General features: G+C 33.2%; 3 protein-coding genes, 1 long non-coding RNA gene and 1 pseudogene across 4 annotated transcripts; 2 read left to right on the forward strand and 3 right to left on the reverse strand.

Moving 5' to 3' along the window:
• The first annotated feature begins 1,341 nt into the window (after positions 1 to 1,341).
• Positions 1,342 to 1,933, forward strand: LOC134271810 (uncharacterized). Its single transcript, XR_009993094.1, has 2 exons — positions 1,342 to 1,466; positions 1,635 to 1,933. It is a non-coding gene; the product is annotated as an uncharacterized LOC134271810 (long non-coding RNA).
• A 1,445-nt stretch (positions 1,934 to 3,378) lies between these two features.
• LOC134271815 (glutathione S-transferase kappa 1-like) lies at positions 3,379 to 9,975 on the reverse strand. The gene is made up of 9 exons (XM_062754033.1): positions 9,891 to 9,975; positions 7,432 to 7,516; positions 7,050 to 7,150; positions 6,559 to 6,681; positions 5,939 to 5,974; positions 5,443 to 5,559; positions 4,991 to 5,088; positions 4,898 to 4,907; positions 3,379 to 3,507 (listed from the first exon to the last, which is right to left on the reverse strand). Exons 1-9 carry the CDS (start codon positions 9,963 to 9,965, stop codon positions 3,379 to 3,381), a joined length of 774 nt encoding a protein of 257 aa, XP_062610017.1. The 5' UTR covers positions 9,966 to 9,975.
• Positions 9,976 to 10,168: 193 nt separating this feature from the next.
• LOC134271814 (P2X purinoceptor 7-like) lies at positions 10,169 to 11,420 on the forward strand (annotated as a pseudogene).
• A 183-nt stretch (positions 11,421 to 11,603) lies between these two features.
• On the reverse strand, positions 11,604 to 15,858 carry LOC134271813 (uncharacterized). The gene is made up of 6 exons (XM_062754032.1): positions 15,055 to 15,858; positions 12,794 to 12,977; positions 12,450 to 12,695; positions 12,167 to 12,338; positions 11,907 to 12,058; positions 11,604 to 11,801 (listed from the first exon to the last, which is right to left on the reverse strand). Exons 1-6 carry the CDS (start codon positions 15,784 to 15,786, stop codon positions 11,614 to 11,616), a joined length of 1,674 nt encoding a protein of 557 aa, XP_062610016.1. The 5' UTR covers positions 15,787 to 15,858; the 3' UTR covers positions 11,604 to 11,613.
• LOC134271812 (THAP domain-containing protein 1-like) lies at positions 15,828 to 16,999 on the reverse strand. The gene is made up of 2 exons (XM_062754031.1): positions 16,403 to 16,999; positions 15,828 to 16,016 (listed from the first exon to the last, which is right to left on the reverse strand). The coding sequence occupies exons 1-2, from the start codon at positions 16,751 to 16,753 to the stop codon at positions 15,840 to 15,842; spliced, it is 528 nt and encodes a 175-aa protein (XP_062610015.1). The 5' UTR covers positions 16,754 to 16,999; the 3' UTR covers positions 15,828 to 15,839.
• Positions 17,000 to 17,867: the final 868 nt, after the last annotated feature.

The raw sequence follows: 17,867 nt of genomic DNA on the forward strand, positions 1-17,867 counted from the left end.
ATATGGGAATTCTCAGAATGTGATATTTTGGAGATGTAGGGGTTTAATGAATTCAAATAAAAACATTTGGCGTGAAGATGGGATTAGTTTGAACAGAGAGGCAATGGAAATTTTTAGTCGACAGATTCAACTGGCAATGAAATGTAAAATTACATAAAATACCTATGCTAGGAGATGATAAAAGATTTTCAGTTCTCTTAACCAGACTGAGATTTTTTCGTAGTTAAAATTCAATCAAAAATTCCGTTATATTTTATTTTGTGGTGTGTTTTTTTTTACTTTACTTTTTTTAAATTCATATTTCTTTTATTTTAATGACAATTCATAATGTAAACAACTGATGTAAAATATTTAAAACATCTTAATTTTTTTTCTAAGAAAAGAACATAAAAAAGTTACTTTGAAATAAAATATCTTTATATTTGAAAATTGATATATTCTTTTAATTTACTATTTCTTTCCAGGTTTCAGTATTTTCATATTTTGACATTGATTTACTTTTTGTTCTCTTTTAACATATAAGTAATTATTTTCATTTTTAAAATTTAATTATTATTATTATTGCTTTGAACCTTTGATTTTCATATTTTTATATTTCTAAATTCATAATTTGTCTAAAATCTCAAAAATAAATTCAGTATTTTCATATTTTGAAATTTATTTATTTTTTTTGTTCTCTTTGAAACATATAAGTTTAATTAATTATCATTTCTATTTTTTATTATTATTGTTGCTTTGAAGCTTTTGGATATAATCATATCTCTAAATTCTAAATTTCTCTAAAATCTCAAAAATAAAAAAAAATCTTAAATTATCTTAATGGCTAACGTTCTTAATTTAAAAAAAATATTTATTACATAATATTTGATATATATCTTGCATAACAAACATATTAAAATTAAAATGAATAATTTTAACTTTATCTATACGATGATAAACAGCAGCTCGCTTCGAAATTAGATCGGGCGTGGTGTACAGTAAACCAGTAATGGCGCCCGATTTTGTCGACTCTGAGGTAAAATTGGCTATAAAAATTTACGGATATCGATATCATTCATTTAAACATCACCTTAGGGTTTTATGTACCCCATTTCATTCAATTTTATGGGGCTTCTACCACTTTATTGGGGCTTCTACCCTTCTGTATGGGTATTCTCCAAAAAACGAGGGGCTTCTGGAATTTCCAGTCACCCGTGAAAAGCATCATTCAAATCTTATTTGATATGTTTCGTATTAAAAATATTTCTGTAAAAATCGAAAGGAACAGTAATGAGTAAAGTAATTGATTTCTTTATAATTCATGTACCTACAAATAGCTACAATTGTTGGAAAAGATAATACTTCTCTTAACCATTTGAGCAGGGAGAAGCTTACCGAAGATAGGGCCTTTCAAGTGAAGGAGAGTAAGGAAAGAAGTTGGGGTATTCCAAGACGTGAAGAATCCTGTCCTTAGTGTGGAATTCAAGGTATTAAAAATAATCTAACAGCTATCATTATGGTCCAGATATTAATATTCACACTTTCAAAACTTAATGCTAGTAGATCTAGTACTAAGAAAAAATACTACATAATTCAATTTGAGATATTTCAACATGAACAGTTTTAAATATTGTCATCAATAATTTTAATTGTAGATATTGATCAACTATTCCCATAAGAAGAAGCATTTGCCTCCAGGGTACCATGGACGTGTGGCAATATTAATCCAAAGGACAATTGAGGCCTAGTTAAAAGTCACTTTCCTGCACATTCAGTCTTAGAATACGTTGTTTGCTAACAATAGGACTCAAACTGATTTACATACTAAGAAAAAAAATCTGCTATGGAAATTAATCTTAGGTGTCATATTAATTAAATGCTCTTTATTACTTAATTGTAATGTTTTTAATGTAGTGAATAGGTTAGTTTGAATAAATTCACAATTGTTTGAAAATTTTGTTTGTTTATTTTTTTCCTCCCTCCCTCGTAGGTTTTGAACTTTAGATGTGACGTTAAACGTAGAATTAACTTTAAACAGCCTTAGGAAATATGTAAATATTTAATGCTTCATTTATATTCTTAACTTTCCTTTCATATATTTTTTTTCTAAATAAAAATCATATATTATATTATTCACTTTTGATCAAGATAATGGTAATGATTTTCACGGATTACTCTAAACGACTTCAGCGATCGCGATTTTAGATCGGGCGTGGTTTACGGTATATGAAAACAAGAAGAAATGGCGCCCGATTTCTGTCGACTCTGAGGTAAAATTGGCTATAAAAATTTACGGTTATCAATATCATTCATTTAAGCATCACCTTAGGGTTTTATGTACCCTATTTCATTCAATTTTATGGGGCTTCTACCACTTTATTGGGGCTTCTACCCTTCTGTATAGGTATTCTCCAAAAAACGGGGGGCTTCTGGAATTTCCAGTTACCGGCTTTTCACTGAATATAGATCTTGTTTTTTTGACACACTTTCCACTCGGTAAAAAAGTTTTTTCGATTCACTCCAAAATACAATGAAAAGTTCAGCCAATAGAATCACGAACTGAGAGTCTGTCACTGTCAGTTTGAACATGTGATTCGAAGACTGACAAAAAAATCAACAAACCAGACTTTGTCATTAACTTCAATCATAAAATCATCTATTTTTTACTTACATTTATGGTCCCAAACTCTTTATTTCACTAGTTTTCTTTAATAAGACACCAACTGCCTGTATCAAAGCACATTTTCTGTCACTACGGGAAGCAGAATTCAGACGCTAATTGTAGAACCAAACCGGAACAGACATACGGAATTCCGATTTGTTTGTTTTTTTCAAAGACGAATTTCTCATAAACCTACGCGCGCGGGTGACGTTAAACGTAGTTTTAATTTTAAACAGCCTAATAGGTAAACTATGATCTTTTTTAATTTAAGAAAAGTAACGCCAAATGCCTTTGCTCAGTTGCCAAAGACAGATATATGTACTCATCATTATTGTTTGTGGGAGATCAATATTAGTCATTTCCATTGATCTCCCTTATACTCATCTTCCTCCAGAGTCACGAACAATACCTGGTAATTGTGTCATTCTATTGGTTCATTGAATCTTCTGCATACACAAGTTAGCCAAGAAACATGATTATATACCTACATACTAGTACAACTTGGGTTGTCCACAAACAAAGACACCCCCTCCCCCAATTAAGATGATTACAAAGTACATGTCTTTGTTCATGGCTTATCAACTATAAGCTTTACCGTTTCCAAAAAATTGTTTCTGCTCAACTATAATAAACCTCTCTTTCAGTGTCTTACTGCTTTAACATTCTAGCCCAAAGCATTCTTTAGTTCTTAAAGATAAATAAATATCAGCAGGTTTCACTGCTTTCAATTGAAATTGCTATTCTATCAAGACTTCCTCCATCTCCGCTAGCCAAGGGTGATGATCTACTCCTCTTTCCTCTGGAGGAGAGGAGTGAATTGGATCGTCTCCCTTTGCTAGCGAAGATGAGGCTTTCCATAAATGAGACTGAACATGATAATATAATTGACAAAACAAACAACACCACTCAAAAAGTTTGAAAAGCTATGATTCAGTTGAAGACTGTGAAATCACTAATTTTCGTGGGGTTTAATTTCCGTTGTTTTTGAGGTATGGAGAGACCCTAGAATTTATGACCACCACGAAATGTAAAATTTCATATGTTTTACTACTAAACATTTTCCAACCACTAATTCAAATCTCCATAAACCAATTTTTTTCCCCCTCGAACCTCGAAAATTTGACCCCACAAAAATATGTGATTTTACAGTCACTCCAGCATGCTAGAGGTTCATGGCGAGACGTTAACCGAGGCTCTTTATACTTGTAGGAGTAATTTTATAGTATACAATGTACAGCTTGCAAGACTTAAAATACTAATTGTTTTATTCAATTGGACATAATACATATCACAGACACTTGTACAAGTATAATATCCTACTAAATATATTTGACATATTTACATATGAAAATATTAGTTTTCTTCATTCACTCCAAGTACTCTGTATCAAACAAATACAATGATTTCTTTTATGCTGCCCTCAAATCACAAAATTATGAAGTTATACAAAAATACAGACTTCTTGGCAAGAAAAAATATTTCAGTGAATTAGATCCTTCTTGTTTCCATATTTGAAAAGTTCATATTCACAACTTCGATAATTCTTTTAAGGGTCCATGCCATTCTTCCTCTGAAATTATTAGAAACAAAATTGAATAAATATGTTTATCTTTACTATCCCCTTGCACCAAGTTGCAAGGGTTGTAGCATCTTACCAATTGTGCATTAAAAAAAATCTCTGTTTGCAGCTGTCAATCTATAATGTTACAAGTGGGTAGGTAGGTAGGTTTTTTTAATTCAAAATACATAGATTGATTTCTAGTTTTAAGATATTTATTGGATGAGAAATTACAGAAATTTACTTAACATGTAACTCTGTCAAAATTGCTGGATTGTATCTGAAACAGAACAGGACCTAGATATTCTTATAAATCTATATATCATAAATTTCATTTCAGTATGTGAAATCTCTGCAAAGAAAATGAAAGGAAAGAGAACTGCAAATCCATGTTATTGGAATTTTTCCAATGGAAAATATCTTGGAAGTCCAAGGTACACAACTCTGTCAAAAATTGCTTGATCATACCCAAAACAGAACCTAGACTAGATAATCTTATGACAAATCTGTACACCAAATCTTTATTTTAGTTTTTGTAGCTTCTGTGAAGAAAATGAATGGAACAGTTGGTAGACCAACAAACCGATAGACAGCAGTAGAGCAATTAGTTCTAAATATCTGGCATTTTCCTGGTTTTTGATATTTTGATACATTCATATTTTACATGCCACGATAAGATGGTTTTAACTACAGTTGACCTTGGGAATCCTGGAATAAGAATCAATTAAATAAACGAAAACAAATAAACACTAGCTGTCCGACATGAATTTCATAAATTTCATATCCCATACTTGCCTAATAACATGGCTAATATTGGAAATCTATCTGACCCAAAGACGGATTCCTTTTTCCCATTAATGTGTGCAATAATCCATGGGCTTCCAAAGGCCTAGAAAAATAAATTTTGAATAATATCCTTTATAGGTAATTTGGTTTTGTTATTATTATTTTTTGGTAAATACATGTATATGTTAGTTCACTCAAATTGCTTTCATCAATTAACTGCATGTATTCATTCGGAGGGAAAAAATCTTCTATATGTCAGCCTTATACTTGCATGTACATCTACTTGAATTAATAAAAAAGCAAAACAAAACCCTCTAAAATATGTTAACTAACTCTTTTATTAAATAAATTTACTTTAAAATCACTTTTATCACCTTTAAATTTCTTCCAGATTCATAAAATTCATTTCCAAGTAGATTTAAGCAGATTGAGTTACAGCCCTTTAATTTTCTCTTACCCCATCATCTAATGCCTGTTTTGTGTACTGAGTTAGTCTGTTCTTTACATCTGGTTCACTCATTCTCTTTAGAGCTGAGGATATATCATCCTCACTCATTCCAGCTTTTTTAGCTGCCTATATATTAGGAAAATGAAGGATGTAAGACTACTACTAGGAAAGTTGGCTCCAATAGCAAGTTTCTTTGTTTTCTGTATGAAATTTTTATCTTCAACAAACTTTTCACCTGTGGTACCGGGGCATTCTAAATATGCTTAAATTCTATTTTTCATGTCCAGCTTCTGCTAAAAAAAATGCTCATTTTTCGAAGAGAAGAATTGTTAATAAATTTTAATGCATGCTTATATATATAAGTTTGAGATATAATTTCATGTCAAAAAAGAAAAGTAGTAAATTTTGAAATTTATAAATATAGATGGGGATGGTTTTAAAACATCAAAAAGATTACACAGAGTGGCAACAAATAACAGAGAACTTTTAGCAGATTGATACATACCTCTGCAAAATGCTGAGGTTCAGTTACTGGTTCATCCTGTTGGACAGACAAAAAAGTTGGAGATTCATTTAATTAACATGATTAATGCGCATGGTACTTGCTTTCTTTTTAAAATACATAAATAAGAGAATATGACATAAAATTCAAATTCTAATGTAATGCTTACATTCCATTTCCTTTTTTTCTAACATTTTTTCTATTCTTTGATCCTTTATAGTTGTACATGTGGATTTCAAAACATGATACATGTGTATTTATGAAAACCTTAACATGAGATGACAAATTTCTTTAAATTTGACAAAACAAGCATGATCCTGACTTGACATGCCCTGTGTTTTCCCTTTGTTTCAACATAAAAGGTTAGAGATCAGTTGTAACAGGCTAGGGGCTGAGGTTAATGAGCAAAATATCTGTGGACCTGATAACAATTTTTTGTTTAAAAATGGCATTTTTGTCAATTGAAGCTGTCAATTTTGCCAGTTGTTGGTACCTAGGGAAAATACTGCATGCCAAGTGCACACTGAAAATTCGATATAGACAAATTATGCAACTTCTATTTTACAAAATATTTTATAAATTCAATGATACATGTGTATCTCAAGGAGCCCGGAATACTGTACATTTTTCCAAATTCGGAACCAGAACTGTCTGGAGAGTTCCTCGGTGTATTCTGGATTGGTCATGTCCACCGCCGTCAGGAATCTTTGTACTGGAAGTGTACCAAACATTACACTGGCAAAATCCTGCAAAAATCATGACACTTTAAAGAACACTTGCAGGAAGATTTCTTCCAAGAAAATAACATTCTATTCATCTACATGTACATGTAAAGTAAATTTTGTGGGAAATGCATAGTTAGGCATGTAAGAAAATATTTATGAAAATTTTTACTTCTGAACATGCAATAAGTTTACCAGGGTATTTGTTTCCAATTTAAATTATTTTGGTTTTACTAAAAAATAAAACCATGATTCCTCTATGAATATTTAGGAGAAATACAATTTTAAATACAAGAATAAAGAAACTGAAGGCATATCCCTTTAAAAATAAGTTTCTGTATTTCTGTCTTCATATCACAAATAAGGGAGATCTTTGATAATTAGAAACAAACCTTGGGTTGTTTCAGTGGAATTCCATAATATTTTCCCAGTCTCTGAATGTCTTTTATCATGTAGGAACCTTTATTTGGTACCATGGCAGGGGGTTTGTTTCCTGGTAAAGAAAACAAAAAAGCATTTATATTCATAATCTATTATGATTTTTCTCCAAATACAAAAAGCACTTTTTCATAGTGTTTAGAGCTTCCTTGAATGGATAAAAACTCCAATTGATACATATGTAACATATTAAAAAACATCCAACAGTTTATTTTCCGGTATTAAACTTTCATGAATTTCTGACAAGAATGGCTCCAATACTCAACAAGTAAGATTCATTATAAGTATTTTAATTTGTAACAAATGTTGATGCTATCTATTTTAAGAATTATCAACCTGATTCTTTCATGACTCCTCCCAGAAAGAAGGGTTTCAGCTGCAGATCCATATTTGGCCATTTTGTTCTGTATCGACACAAAACCTAAAATAAAGAAATTTTATGTTAAATGCTCATTATTAATAATACTCTGCAGTGATATTCAATTATAGCAAACACCTGGGGATCTACTCAGCTATGTTAAGGACCAATATGGAAAATGTAACCTTTGCACCATTTTAATATGTATTGCTTCTTTTTAAAATTTAACAAAGCAACTGAATACTTGTAGAAAATGTAATATAGCTATCAATAATGGATAGGACTTGGCCGTAGTTATTACCAGTTATATCGCAGGTATCAGCTGTTTGTCACGTGACTTGTATAAAAATAGAATTGTTAAGCTGAATATAGGAAATGGAGATAGTGCAAGGGCATACGCTTGTTTTTCAAGAAAAAAAATTGATACACATTAAAAGAGGTTTATATCATCTACCCAAAAAGTGCTGGGAGCTAGTCAATGCTGTTTGCGAAGTACTTAAAATTTTGCCGAAAATGCTTAAAATAGCTAAAAATTTCCACTTCGCTTAAATTCTGTTATAAATAAAATTAATGATATGCAGACCAAGATCAGCTCCCAGCACTTTTCAAAATATATACTATATGAGCAATAAATATTCCAAATTTCAGCTCAAACAAAATAGTCTGTGCCCTTGCACTTTTGATGTAAATCACGAATACGCTCATCGTTTTAGCGATATTCTCTATATTCCTTATCCCTGTGCAGCTTCAATGCTACTAGATAAATTCAAATTCTATACACATTGTATTTAATAAATTATTTTTGTTTAGTTTTAATGATTAGGTCTAAAAATTAGCAATGGTATCATATTTATTTAAGCATTCTTGTAATTATTAAACAAGTGAATCTACTCCTCTGGATCACTTGTGTTGCGTCATGTCAAGGCTGATGACGTCATATTTGACAAAAGGCTTTCTTCTATTTCTCGACTGTATCGCTATCAAGTATTCCAATTTTACAAGATTTTATGAATAATCGAAAAAATAAATAAATTCAAGTTTTTATTTACGCATGATCATGTTGTTAATTAATTTTTGTAGCTTGTTGAATTTCAATGACGTCACAATTAAACTTCAAATACGATGTACAAGGAATGTGAACTCTGACCTTCCTTAATATAGCCGAGTAAGCATTAAATGTTTTTTTTTACTTTCTAGACTAAGGTATTTTAATTAAACTATAAATATAACATTCCTAAAAAAAAGATTTTGAACAGAAAAAAGTGCAAATTTTAAGACCCTTCTACTAGTAATTATGATAATGTTTAATCCTTATACAAGTATATTGTACTTTCATCATAAATCTCACACAAGAAATAACCAACCATGAAAAAAAAATTAGATACTCAGTCATCTTCCCTAGCCAAGGGTTTCTGATATGCTATTATGATGTTGATGAGGAGAGTAGCGTGTCAAAAACCCTTGGCATATGGTGCAGTCAAAAGAAGGACTTTTTCGTCACAAGATCTCGAATCTACCAAGCATCCACAGATTGAATCATTGACAAAAATAAAGAAGAGTCTTTAAAATAAATATATGATATCAAAATTTTTAAAGAATACTTAAAAAGAAAGTATTAACTAAGTTATGTCTATTTGTCATTTAAAGTACAGTTCTACAGCTTCAATATAGATTCTTTATCACAAATTTTGCAGAAATTGGGTGGCACCATTGCTATTCATAGAATGGCATGTTATCTTGCGGATCATTATTTACTTGTGTTTATAATTCCCGAGATAGAAGAGTCAAGATATACCCCGAACACAGATATCATCATGTTTAAAAAAAAATTGCTGATTGGTTGAACGATCGAATCCAATCAGAACTTGAGAAAAAACTCCCAATTTTAATTAAGACTGTATGCCAAGGGTTCATGAGGAGAGTAGCATTTTGGAGGGGGTGATTGGACAACATTGTTTCATGTAACTGTCTAGGTTTAGGAAACCGTCCTGAACCGACCCACATTCTTTGAGACTATTGCTGTCATGCACAGAGAGTCTTCAAAATTTCCTTCCACAGACGATTCACGATACTTGTAGTTGAAGAACTGTAGTTCTCTGCTTAATAAAATTCGGAGTTTAAAATGTCTATCCGAAATTTCTCAAGTACAGAGCTCCAGTTCTGCACCTAGATTTACTGTGCACATTTTTGCAATCATTTTTTTTTTACAAACATGACAAATAAACTCAATTACAAAGACAAAATAATGTCTCTGTACATCCATTTAAACTAGAACGATGTCAAAATCTAACTCTAAGTCCAAAGTTCAGCGTTTCCAAAGAGTCCTTGAGTTCACCATGATCATTGAGAATAAAAGGCACCATAAACCAATGACAGTAGAAAATTTATCTACAAAATGGTAAGTAAATATAATTTCTCAAATAAAAACTATACAAACTTCAAAACCAATCCATGTATATGGCGAAACAACATCATAGAAAAGTTCGACAGTTTTCTTCATGGGCGCCGCCATCTTGTTTTACTGGTTAGCTCGTTCTTGAACGAAGTCGGAAACATTATGTAGTGGACTTTTACGAGAAGAGCTGACTTTCACAGTTGACGAATTACTTTTACACCAGAACATCACAGGTGCTTGAGGACAGGACCCCCCCCCCCCCATTATAGACCCCCGGGCCTTTTCGATTTTTTTTTCTTAAACTATCCTTAAAGGATTTCTGACACAATATTTATGTATATTTTTAAGTGCTAAATATAAGTCTAATAATCCCAGTAGATGTGTGTAATCAATGCTTTACTGACCACTCTCACCACACACACTGATAAGACGGCAGTAAAAGCTGCCTGCTGCTTTCAGCAGTCAGAGATAATGAGCTACAGGGTGTGACGTCACAAGTTCTCTCCACATGTTCTCCTCTGTTATCATGCGTTACAATTATTCAGTGTTTATATGCCTTCCTTACACACAAAAAACAATATAAATATATAGAAAGTTATGGAGACCTTGGAAGGAGATATTCCAAGTGTAGATTTTTCCCAGTCAATTGATGTAAAACCTTATCAATTTGAACCTTTGGCTGATACAAATGACAGCAGGCAAAGCACTGGTTCAGAAGAGGAGAACTCATATATTGAAGAATTTCCCAATAGATTGGTAAACACTGATTGGTAAGTTTTTAAAATATTTATTTATTTGTTTTAAAAAATATTAAATCTTAGAATTAATTTCACAATTCATTTATTTTTTTTTCATCAAATTGATCATTTTTCAGATATTTTAATTGTTTATCATTTTTTTTAGATTGATCTCTGTCCTTTATATTTATCGGCATTTTTCATTGCATAAATACAAAATTACTTTGTTTAAAGTGATAAGTGTAATTTAATTAATTCTGCAAAATTATTGATAGAAGATCAATACACTGAGAAAAGTACATTATTTTTTGTGTAAAATAGGTGCGAGTGTGGATTTTGCATCTCTATGCCAACAGTAGATGAGTGCATTTGCTGTAAAGAAATAGGAGCAGTCCAAGCTGAAACAGAGACAGGGGACCACCAATGTATAACAGAGAGTCCTATATTTACTGCCAATTGCTGAATAGACATGTTTTCACTTTTGTACGTTTCCATGTATGAATACCTGCAGAATGTTGGACCTTTAGATGATAACCAACCTCCTCATGAGTAAGTTTATTTCTTTTAACTTCATTAAACACAAAATAATTATGACAATGAAATATCAGTTTATTTCCATTTAATTACTCTTTCTGTAATCAACAAGTATTTCTTGTACATTGTGATTTTTTTTAACTTCAGAATCTACAGGTATCTTGCATACAGAAGATTTGTGAGATGGATCTGGCATTTCCTTGGGAAAAAACACAGAAAAATTTTGCCTGCATGTGTAGTGACAAAGATACGAGAAGCATTTCCCTCAGAACATTATTGCGGGTTCAAATATGCAATGTGAAATTTCTATTCATTGTAAAAAATAATACATCTTGATAAATTACATGTATAATGTCAATATTAAAATGCAAGATAATTATATGTATGATGAATGTACATTTTACGGAACAAATTATCATAATTTTTGTAAAATATACAAATGGATTATTTCAACTGTCTTTACTTTTTAATAATAGTCCAATGCACTTGAAATGTCACGTTCGAATAAACCTTGAAGCGTGTCTGCGTATCAAGGCAGCCTTTTCAAAATGCTCAAAGTTTTGAGTAAGCGGCAGTGGTACATCTTGATTTAGCACGGCAATATCATCAGCAGCCCATCTGTATGAAGGACATTCCACACTTCTCCGTTCATGGACAGCCTGCTTAATCAAGGTCACATAATCTGAAAAAAAAATTAAATTGTAATTGAAAAGAAACTTCACAAAATAATACAATGTGTATTTACAAGTACTGTGTTCATTGACAAGTCAAATACTTTTTTACTCACTAAATGTTGGAGGAATTTTCTTAGGTTTTACAACTGCCTCCAGTCCTTTCTTTGCCTTTGGATAAGAAACTGCATATTGCAGCTCACCAGCCTTTGTCATTGCCTGTTGTCTACTGCTGTTTTCATTGAAATGCAAGGCAGCAACACTCAATCTTAAATTAAAAATTTATAAACTTATGATACATAAAAGCATCAAATGCAAATTAGATCCTGTAGGATTCAGTACGTATTTCACAAGTAATAAGTGTTAGCATACATACCTTGCAAGCATAGCTGGGTAGTAAAAATGGGTGCTCTTTGGTGCATAGTGGTTCACAACTGAGTGAAACATCTTGAGGCTGTATGTTTGGTGAGTTGGCGAAAGTTTGGCAATGTCCTTTAAAAGGAAGGGGCTGAGGATTATATCCTTCATTAACTTGTGTGGAACAGAACCTGCAATCGGACAAGAAGTTACAATTTATCAATGTTCTATTAGTTCAAAATATTTATCGGTATATAAAAAATGAGAAAATTATTTACAATAGAACAAATTATTAATGTTACCTTCTTTGATCCACTGTCTGCCATCTTCAATGGGGGCATGCTCACATCTAGGATATTGTTGGGAGTGATTCTCGTGTTGGTTGGCTATGTGGTTCACAATTGATTTCCACTTAGCTTGCTTGAGTTCCCCATCATCATCACAAGATGAAGCTGTCCAATGACAGTGGTTGGCAATTGACTTAATCCATGGTCGGATTTGATGTCCGTTGACCTTTTTTGATGCTGCTTCAAGTTTTTTGGAAACACCTACATTATATAAAATGAAGGAAAATGAGTTATGAGATAAACTTTCGAACAATGTAAAGCAGTTTCCAATAAAAAAAAATTAAATTTCAGTAAATTACCTTTTGCAATGTGCCATACATCAAAATAATGGTTTTTGTCTGCATGGAAAATTCTCATATGCTTCTTAACCATAGAATGCCTGTCTGTCACAAGGGTTGTTATGTTGACATGATCTTTCAGAAATCCCATGGCTCTTTTTAATCCAGCAAGCTCCATATGGGAAGACCCCTTTACTTCATTACTCTGGAAAAAATATAAAACATAAATGTTAAGGGTTGTGACAATATACTTTTTAGGTCACCTGAGTAAACTCAGGTGACCTATTGCTATCACTTTTCGTCCGTCGTCGTTCGTCGTGCGTCGTGCGTTAACATTTGAACATTTTCAGCTTCTTCTCTGAAACCACTGAACCAATTTTAACCAAATTTGGCATATAGCATCTATGGGTGAAGGGGAACAAAAATTGTGAATTTCATGGGCCCTGCCCCCCTGGGGCCTGGGGGTGGGGCAAAAACCACTAAAATTAGTGCAATCTTTAAAAATCTTCTTCTTTACTCCTGGACATCAAGCTGTCAAACTGTTTGCATGATTGTAATCAGCATTGAGTCCTCTACCAAAATTGTGAAATTCATGGCCCTGGGGTCAGGGGTTCTGGTGTTAGGGTGGGGCTAAATAAGTATATAGTGAAATTTCATGAATTCTTTGAAAATCTTCTTCTCTGCTCCTGGGTATTAAATAAACTAACTAAGTGCATAGTTATGATGAGCAAGAGTGCCTCTACCAAAATTGTGAATTTTATGGCCCCAGGGTCAGGGGTTCTGGTGTTACGGTGGGGCTCTATAGATTATATAGTGAAAATACATAAATTCTTTGAAAATCTTCTTCTCTGCTCCTGGGTATTAAATAAACTAACTAAGTGCATAATTATGATGAGCAAGAAAGCCTCTACCAAAATTGTGAATTTTATGGCCCCAGGGTCAGGGGTTCTGGTGTAAGGGGGGGGGGGGCTCTATAGATTACATAGTGAAAATACTTGAATTCTTTGAAAATCTTCTTCTCTGCTCCTGGGTAATAAATAAACTAAATAAGTGCATAGTTATGATGAGCAAGAGTGTCTCTACCAAAATTGTGAATTCTATGGCCCCAGGGTCAGGGGTTCTGGTGTAAGGTGGGGGGGGGCTCTATAGATTATATAGTGAAAATACATGAATTCTTTGAAAATCTTATTCTCTGCTCCTGGGTATTAAATAAACTAAATAAGTGCATAGTTATGATGAGCAAGAGAGTCTCTACCAAAATTGTTAATTTTATGGCCCCAGGATCAGGGGTTCTGGTGTAAGGGGGGGGGGGGGGGGGCTCTATAGATTATATAGTGAAAATACTTGAATTCTTTGAAAATCTTCTTCTCTGCTCCTGGGTATTGAATTAACTAACTAAGTGCTTTGTTATGATGAGCAAGAGTGCTTCTACCAAAATTGTGAATTCGATGGCCCCAGGGTCAGAGGTTCTGGTGTAGGGGGGGGGGGGGGCTCTTTAAATTATATAGTGAAAATACATGAATTCTTTGAAAATCTTCTTCTCTGCTTCTGGGTATTAAATAAACTAAATAAGTGCATAGTTATGATGAGCAAGAGTGCCTCTTCCAAAATTGTGAATTTTATGGCCCCAGGGTCAGGAATTCTAGTGATAGGGTGGGGCTTTATTGATTATACAATGAAAATACACTAAATCTTTGAAAGTTTTCTTCTCTGCTCCTTGGTATTAAGCAGATGAACTACCTATGTAGTTATGATGAGTAAGGGTCCTAATCTTCCAGAATTGTGAATTTCAAGGTCCAAGGGTCAGGGGTACCATAAAGGAGGGGGGGCTGTACTTATATACTAAAACTGGATGAATTGTTTGAAATCTGCTCCTTGGTATTTATCAAATATTTTTGAAAAGCAAGGATACCTTTTCAAAAATTGTGCAATGTGTGGATCTAGGCCTAAGGGTCAGGGGTTCATGTATGATTGGGGCATTACTGATCATGCTGAATATTACTGATTACTTGAAATGCATTTTTTGTTCCCCTACCCTGCCTATGGGTATTAAGTAAACAAACTAAGCAACTGCTAAGTGTATTGTTATGATGATCAATGGTGCCTATTTCAAAATTGTGAATGCCATAGCATCTGGATTAAAACATGAATCAAATTCAATCACTGGAAAGTTGTTGCATAATGCTCAGGTGACCTATAAGGCCCATGGGCCTCTTGTTATCAATTTAAAATAAATAAGTCAAAAGTCTGCAAGTTAACTAGATATGTATATTAAATTTTACCTGCACAAGCTGAAAATCAAGAATTTTGTTTCTCTCAAGGTCCATGATGGTATAGGTACCATATTTGGCAGAATATCCTGGGGAGTCACACCGTGCATCTCCTCCTACAACAACATCCTGGCTAGGTCCGTGTCTAATTGCCTGAAGTAGTTCTGACTGCTCAAAATCCCAGGTTCTTGTTGCAGAAGGTACAACATAGTATGATTGAAGTCTGTTGTAGGTTCTAGGTGTGAACATCTGCAGGTTCATATTATTAAACAGTTGTAATACCTTTGTAGCATTGCAGCCACTTGTTAGAATGGCAGTGGCAGTAAAAAGGTTTGACCATGGTAAAGTGTTGTGACAAGGCTGGCTGCTCCAGGTAAATTCATGGTTGTTTAAGCACTTTGATGAAGTGTAGATAAAGGTACCCCTAACAAATTTGATGATTGGGGTACATTCTGCACTGCAATACCTACAAACAGACAATAATTCTGCAAGTGCAGTTTCACTGACCAAAAACTGTTTCTCCTCCACCGGAGAGACATCTTGTCGCAACTTGACTGTGGTTGCCTGTACTTCCCCTTCACCATCCTCATCGTCATCAGCCTCAAGGTCAGATCCGTCTGTTGGAATATACAAATCATCTGATTCTTCCTTATCTTCACTGTCCGATTCATCGCTATAATCATCAACCTCACTGAAGTTTGCAGGCTCTTGAGAAAGAGATAGGGATGAGATAGAGGGGACCATAGTTATTTTGGAGTATGTCTGTGTTGCAAATGAACGTAGCTTGTGCTTTGTCGCTAAAATACGCTCGTCAGTTTGATGAGATCTTGTGCGTTGCGGAGGGCGAAGTTCAGCCTGTACTTTTTTGTTTTTTGTTTCAACACTTTTGGAGGCATTGCAAGTGCTGTAACAGCACTTGCAGTATCCTTTGGTTTTTCTGTGTCTTTACTCTTTTTCAGTGCTTCCTTAATAATCTATAATTAATATAAAAGTACTGTTGCTTAGCAGAGATATGCAAAATTTGGTCTTTAAAAAAAAAAGAAGTTTTTTTTATCCAATTTTATATCAGTAATAAAATTCAAGATTAAAAAAAAGTACATATATTTATTTTTAAAAATCAGCTTAAAAATTTAATATGTCATCTATTTTATAAATGATTTTCATGTATCCAGTGTAAATAAAATTGGAGGAAATTCCAATGACAGTAAAGCAAACAAAATATTGGATAAAGAAAATGATATATCAGTTCAATTTTTAATAAATTTTCTATTTGAAAAATGTCAAAATTGTAAATTACTACATTTGCACTCAGTGACAGTATAATAAATAGGCCTATGAATATAAACAAACAAGTAAGTACCTCTGCTTTCTGTCGCTTTGCATACGCTCCACGGACCTTTGCTGTTGTCTGTTCGCTACACAGCTCTTCTTCGGTCAAAAGTGGCACATCTGGGACTGCATTTATTCTCAAACGTTTCCTAAATGTTTCCTGAAGTCCCATTTCACCGAGAAGCTTGGGGTCTTGTTGGAAACACTTGGGCGAAAAGTGATCAGAGCATAATCTGTGTCCTGAAGTGGGAGTAAAGTCCTTTCGCCGACAATAATGAGCCCACTGCTTTCTGAGATTAACATCTTTAGGAAAAGTGAAAAAACTTATCCCTTTGCCCTTTTCTGCCTTATTATTACATCCAAATGCAGCGCAATAGACCATTTTACATCATGTACATGTGCTTTCGCTAATAGTAAACAAAGAACTGTGGGGAACTCAAGAGTATCTATGACGTAGAGCCTCGTTATCAGATAAGAAATATGCATATTCTGACCTCCCGGCTTATCAGCATCACACCGCGGGATATACACAAGACTCGATAGAAACACATGTTTATTTATGTTATTATGATATCGATTGGCATTTTTGACAGGGAAACAAAAGATTAAGAAAATCATGTCAGAAATCCTTTAAGTAACATATTTGTGATGTAATCCATACCATCAAACCGAAAAATTACGAAAAACAAACAGTGTATAAAAATTCGTATCCCACTATATATAAAAATAACTTTTTATATATAGTGGGATACGAATTTTTATAAACTGTTTGTTTTTCGTAATTTTTCGGTTTGATGGTATGGATTACATCACAAATATGTTACTTAAGGATAGTTTAAGAAAAAAAATCGAAAAGGCCCGGGGTCTATAATGGGGGGGGGGGGGGGGGTCCTGTCCTCAAGCACCTCTGCAGAACATTGTACGGAAGCTCTTTAATGATATAAATATTAAGCTCAACATTTAAATTAAAGAAAATAATGGGCTATTTCAAAGCATATACAAGTTGTCATTGAATAAAAGGATACCATTCTATCCTCAATTCCAAGGCTTCAAATGTTAGTGCCCCTAACACCATAACTATGACCACTAGATAGATTTTCTTATCCATTATCAATTCTGTACCTCCGTACACGATACAGGTTTAAATGAACTGTCAAAGTCAGTGCTTCTCGTAAAAGTCCAGTAGGAGGTGTATATAATGTGTCATTACCATTTATTTTAATTTTGCAACACTCGGACACTTGTAATCGTTGCCCATCCTTTTTTTTTTACTGATACATATATATTTCATATCTTCATATTGGATGACCTTAATCAGTGTTAATTTTCTGGTACGCATTGTAATATACAACATAACCTACTGTTATTATATATAGCATGTAATATATATATCATAGACGTAAATCGATTTACGTCTATGATATTTATTATGCAAAATTTTTTAGAGCGTACCATATTTAATTTCATAAACATCTGCCGGTTTCATATTTGGATGT

The sequence above is a fragment of the Saccostrea cucullata genome, unplaced genomic scaffold (assembly GCF_032062105.1).
Source record: "Saccostrea cucullata isolate Sc308-1 unplaced genomic scaffold, CSIRO_AGI_Scuc_v1 ctg8275, whole genome shotgun sequence".
NCBI classification, from domain to species: Eukaryota; Metazoa; Mollusca; class Bivalvia; order Ostreida; family Ostreidae; genus Saccostrea; species Saccostrea cuccullata.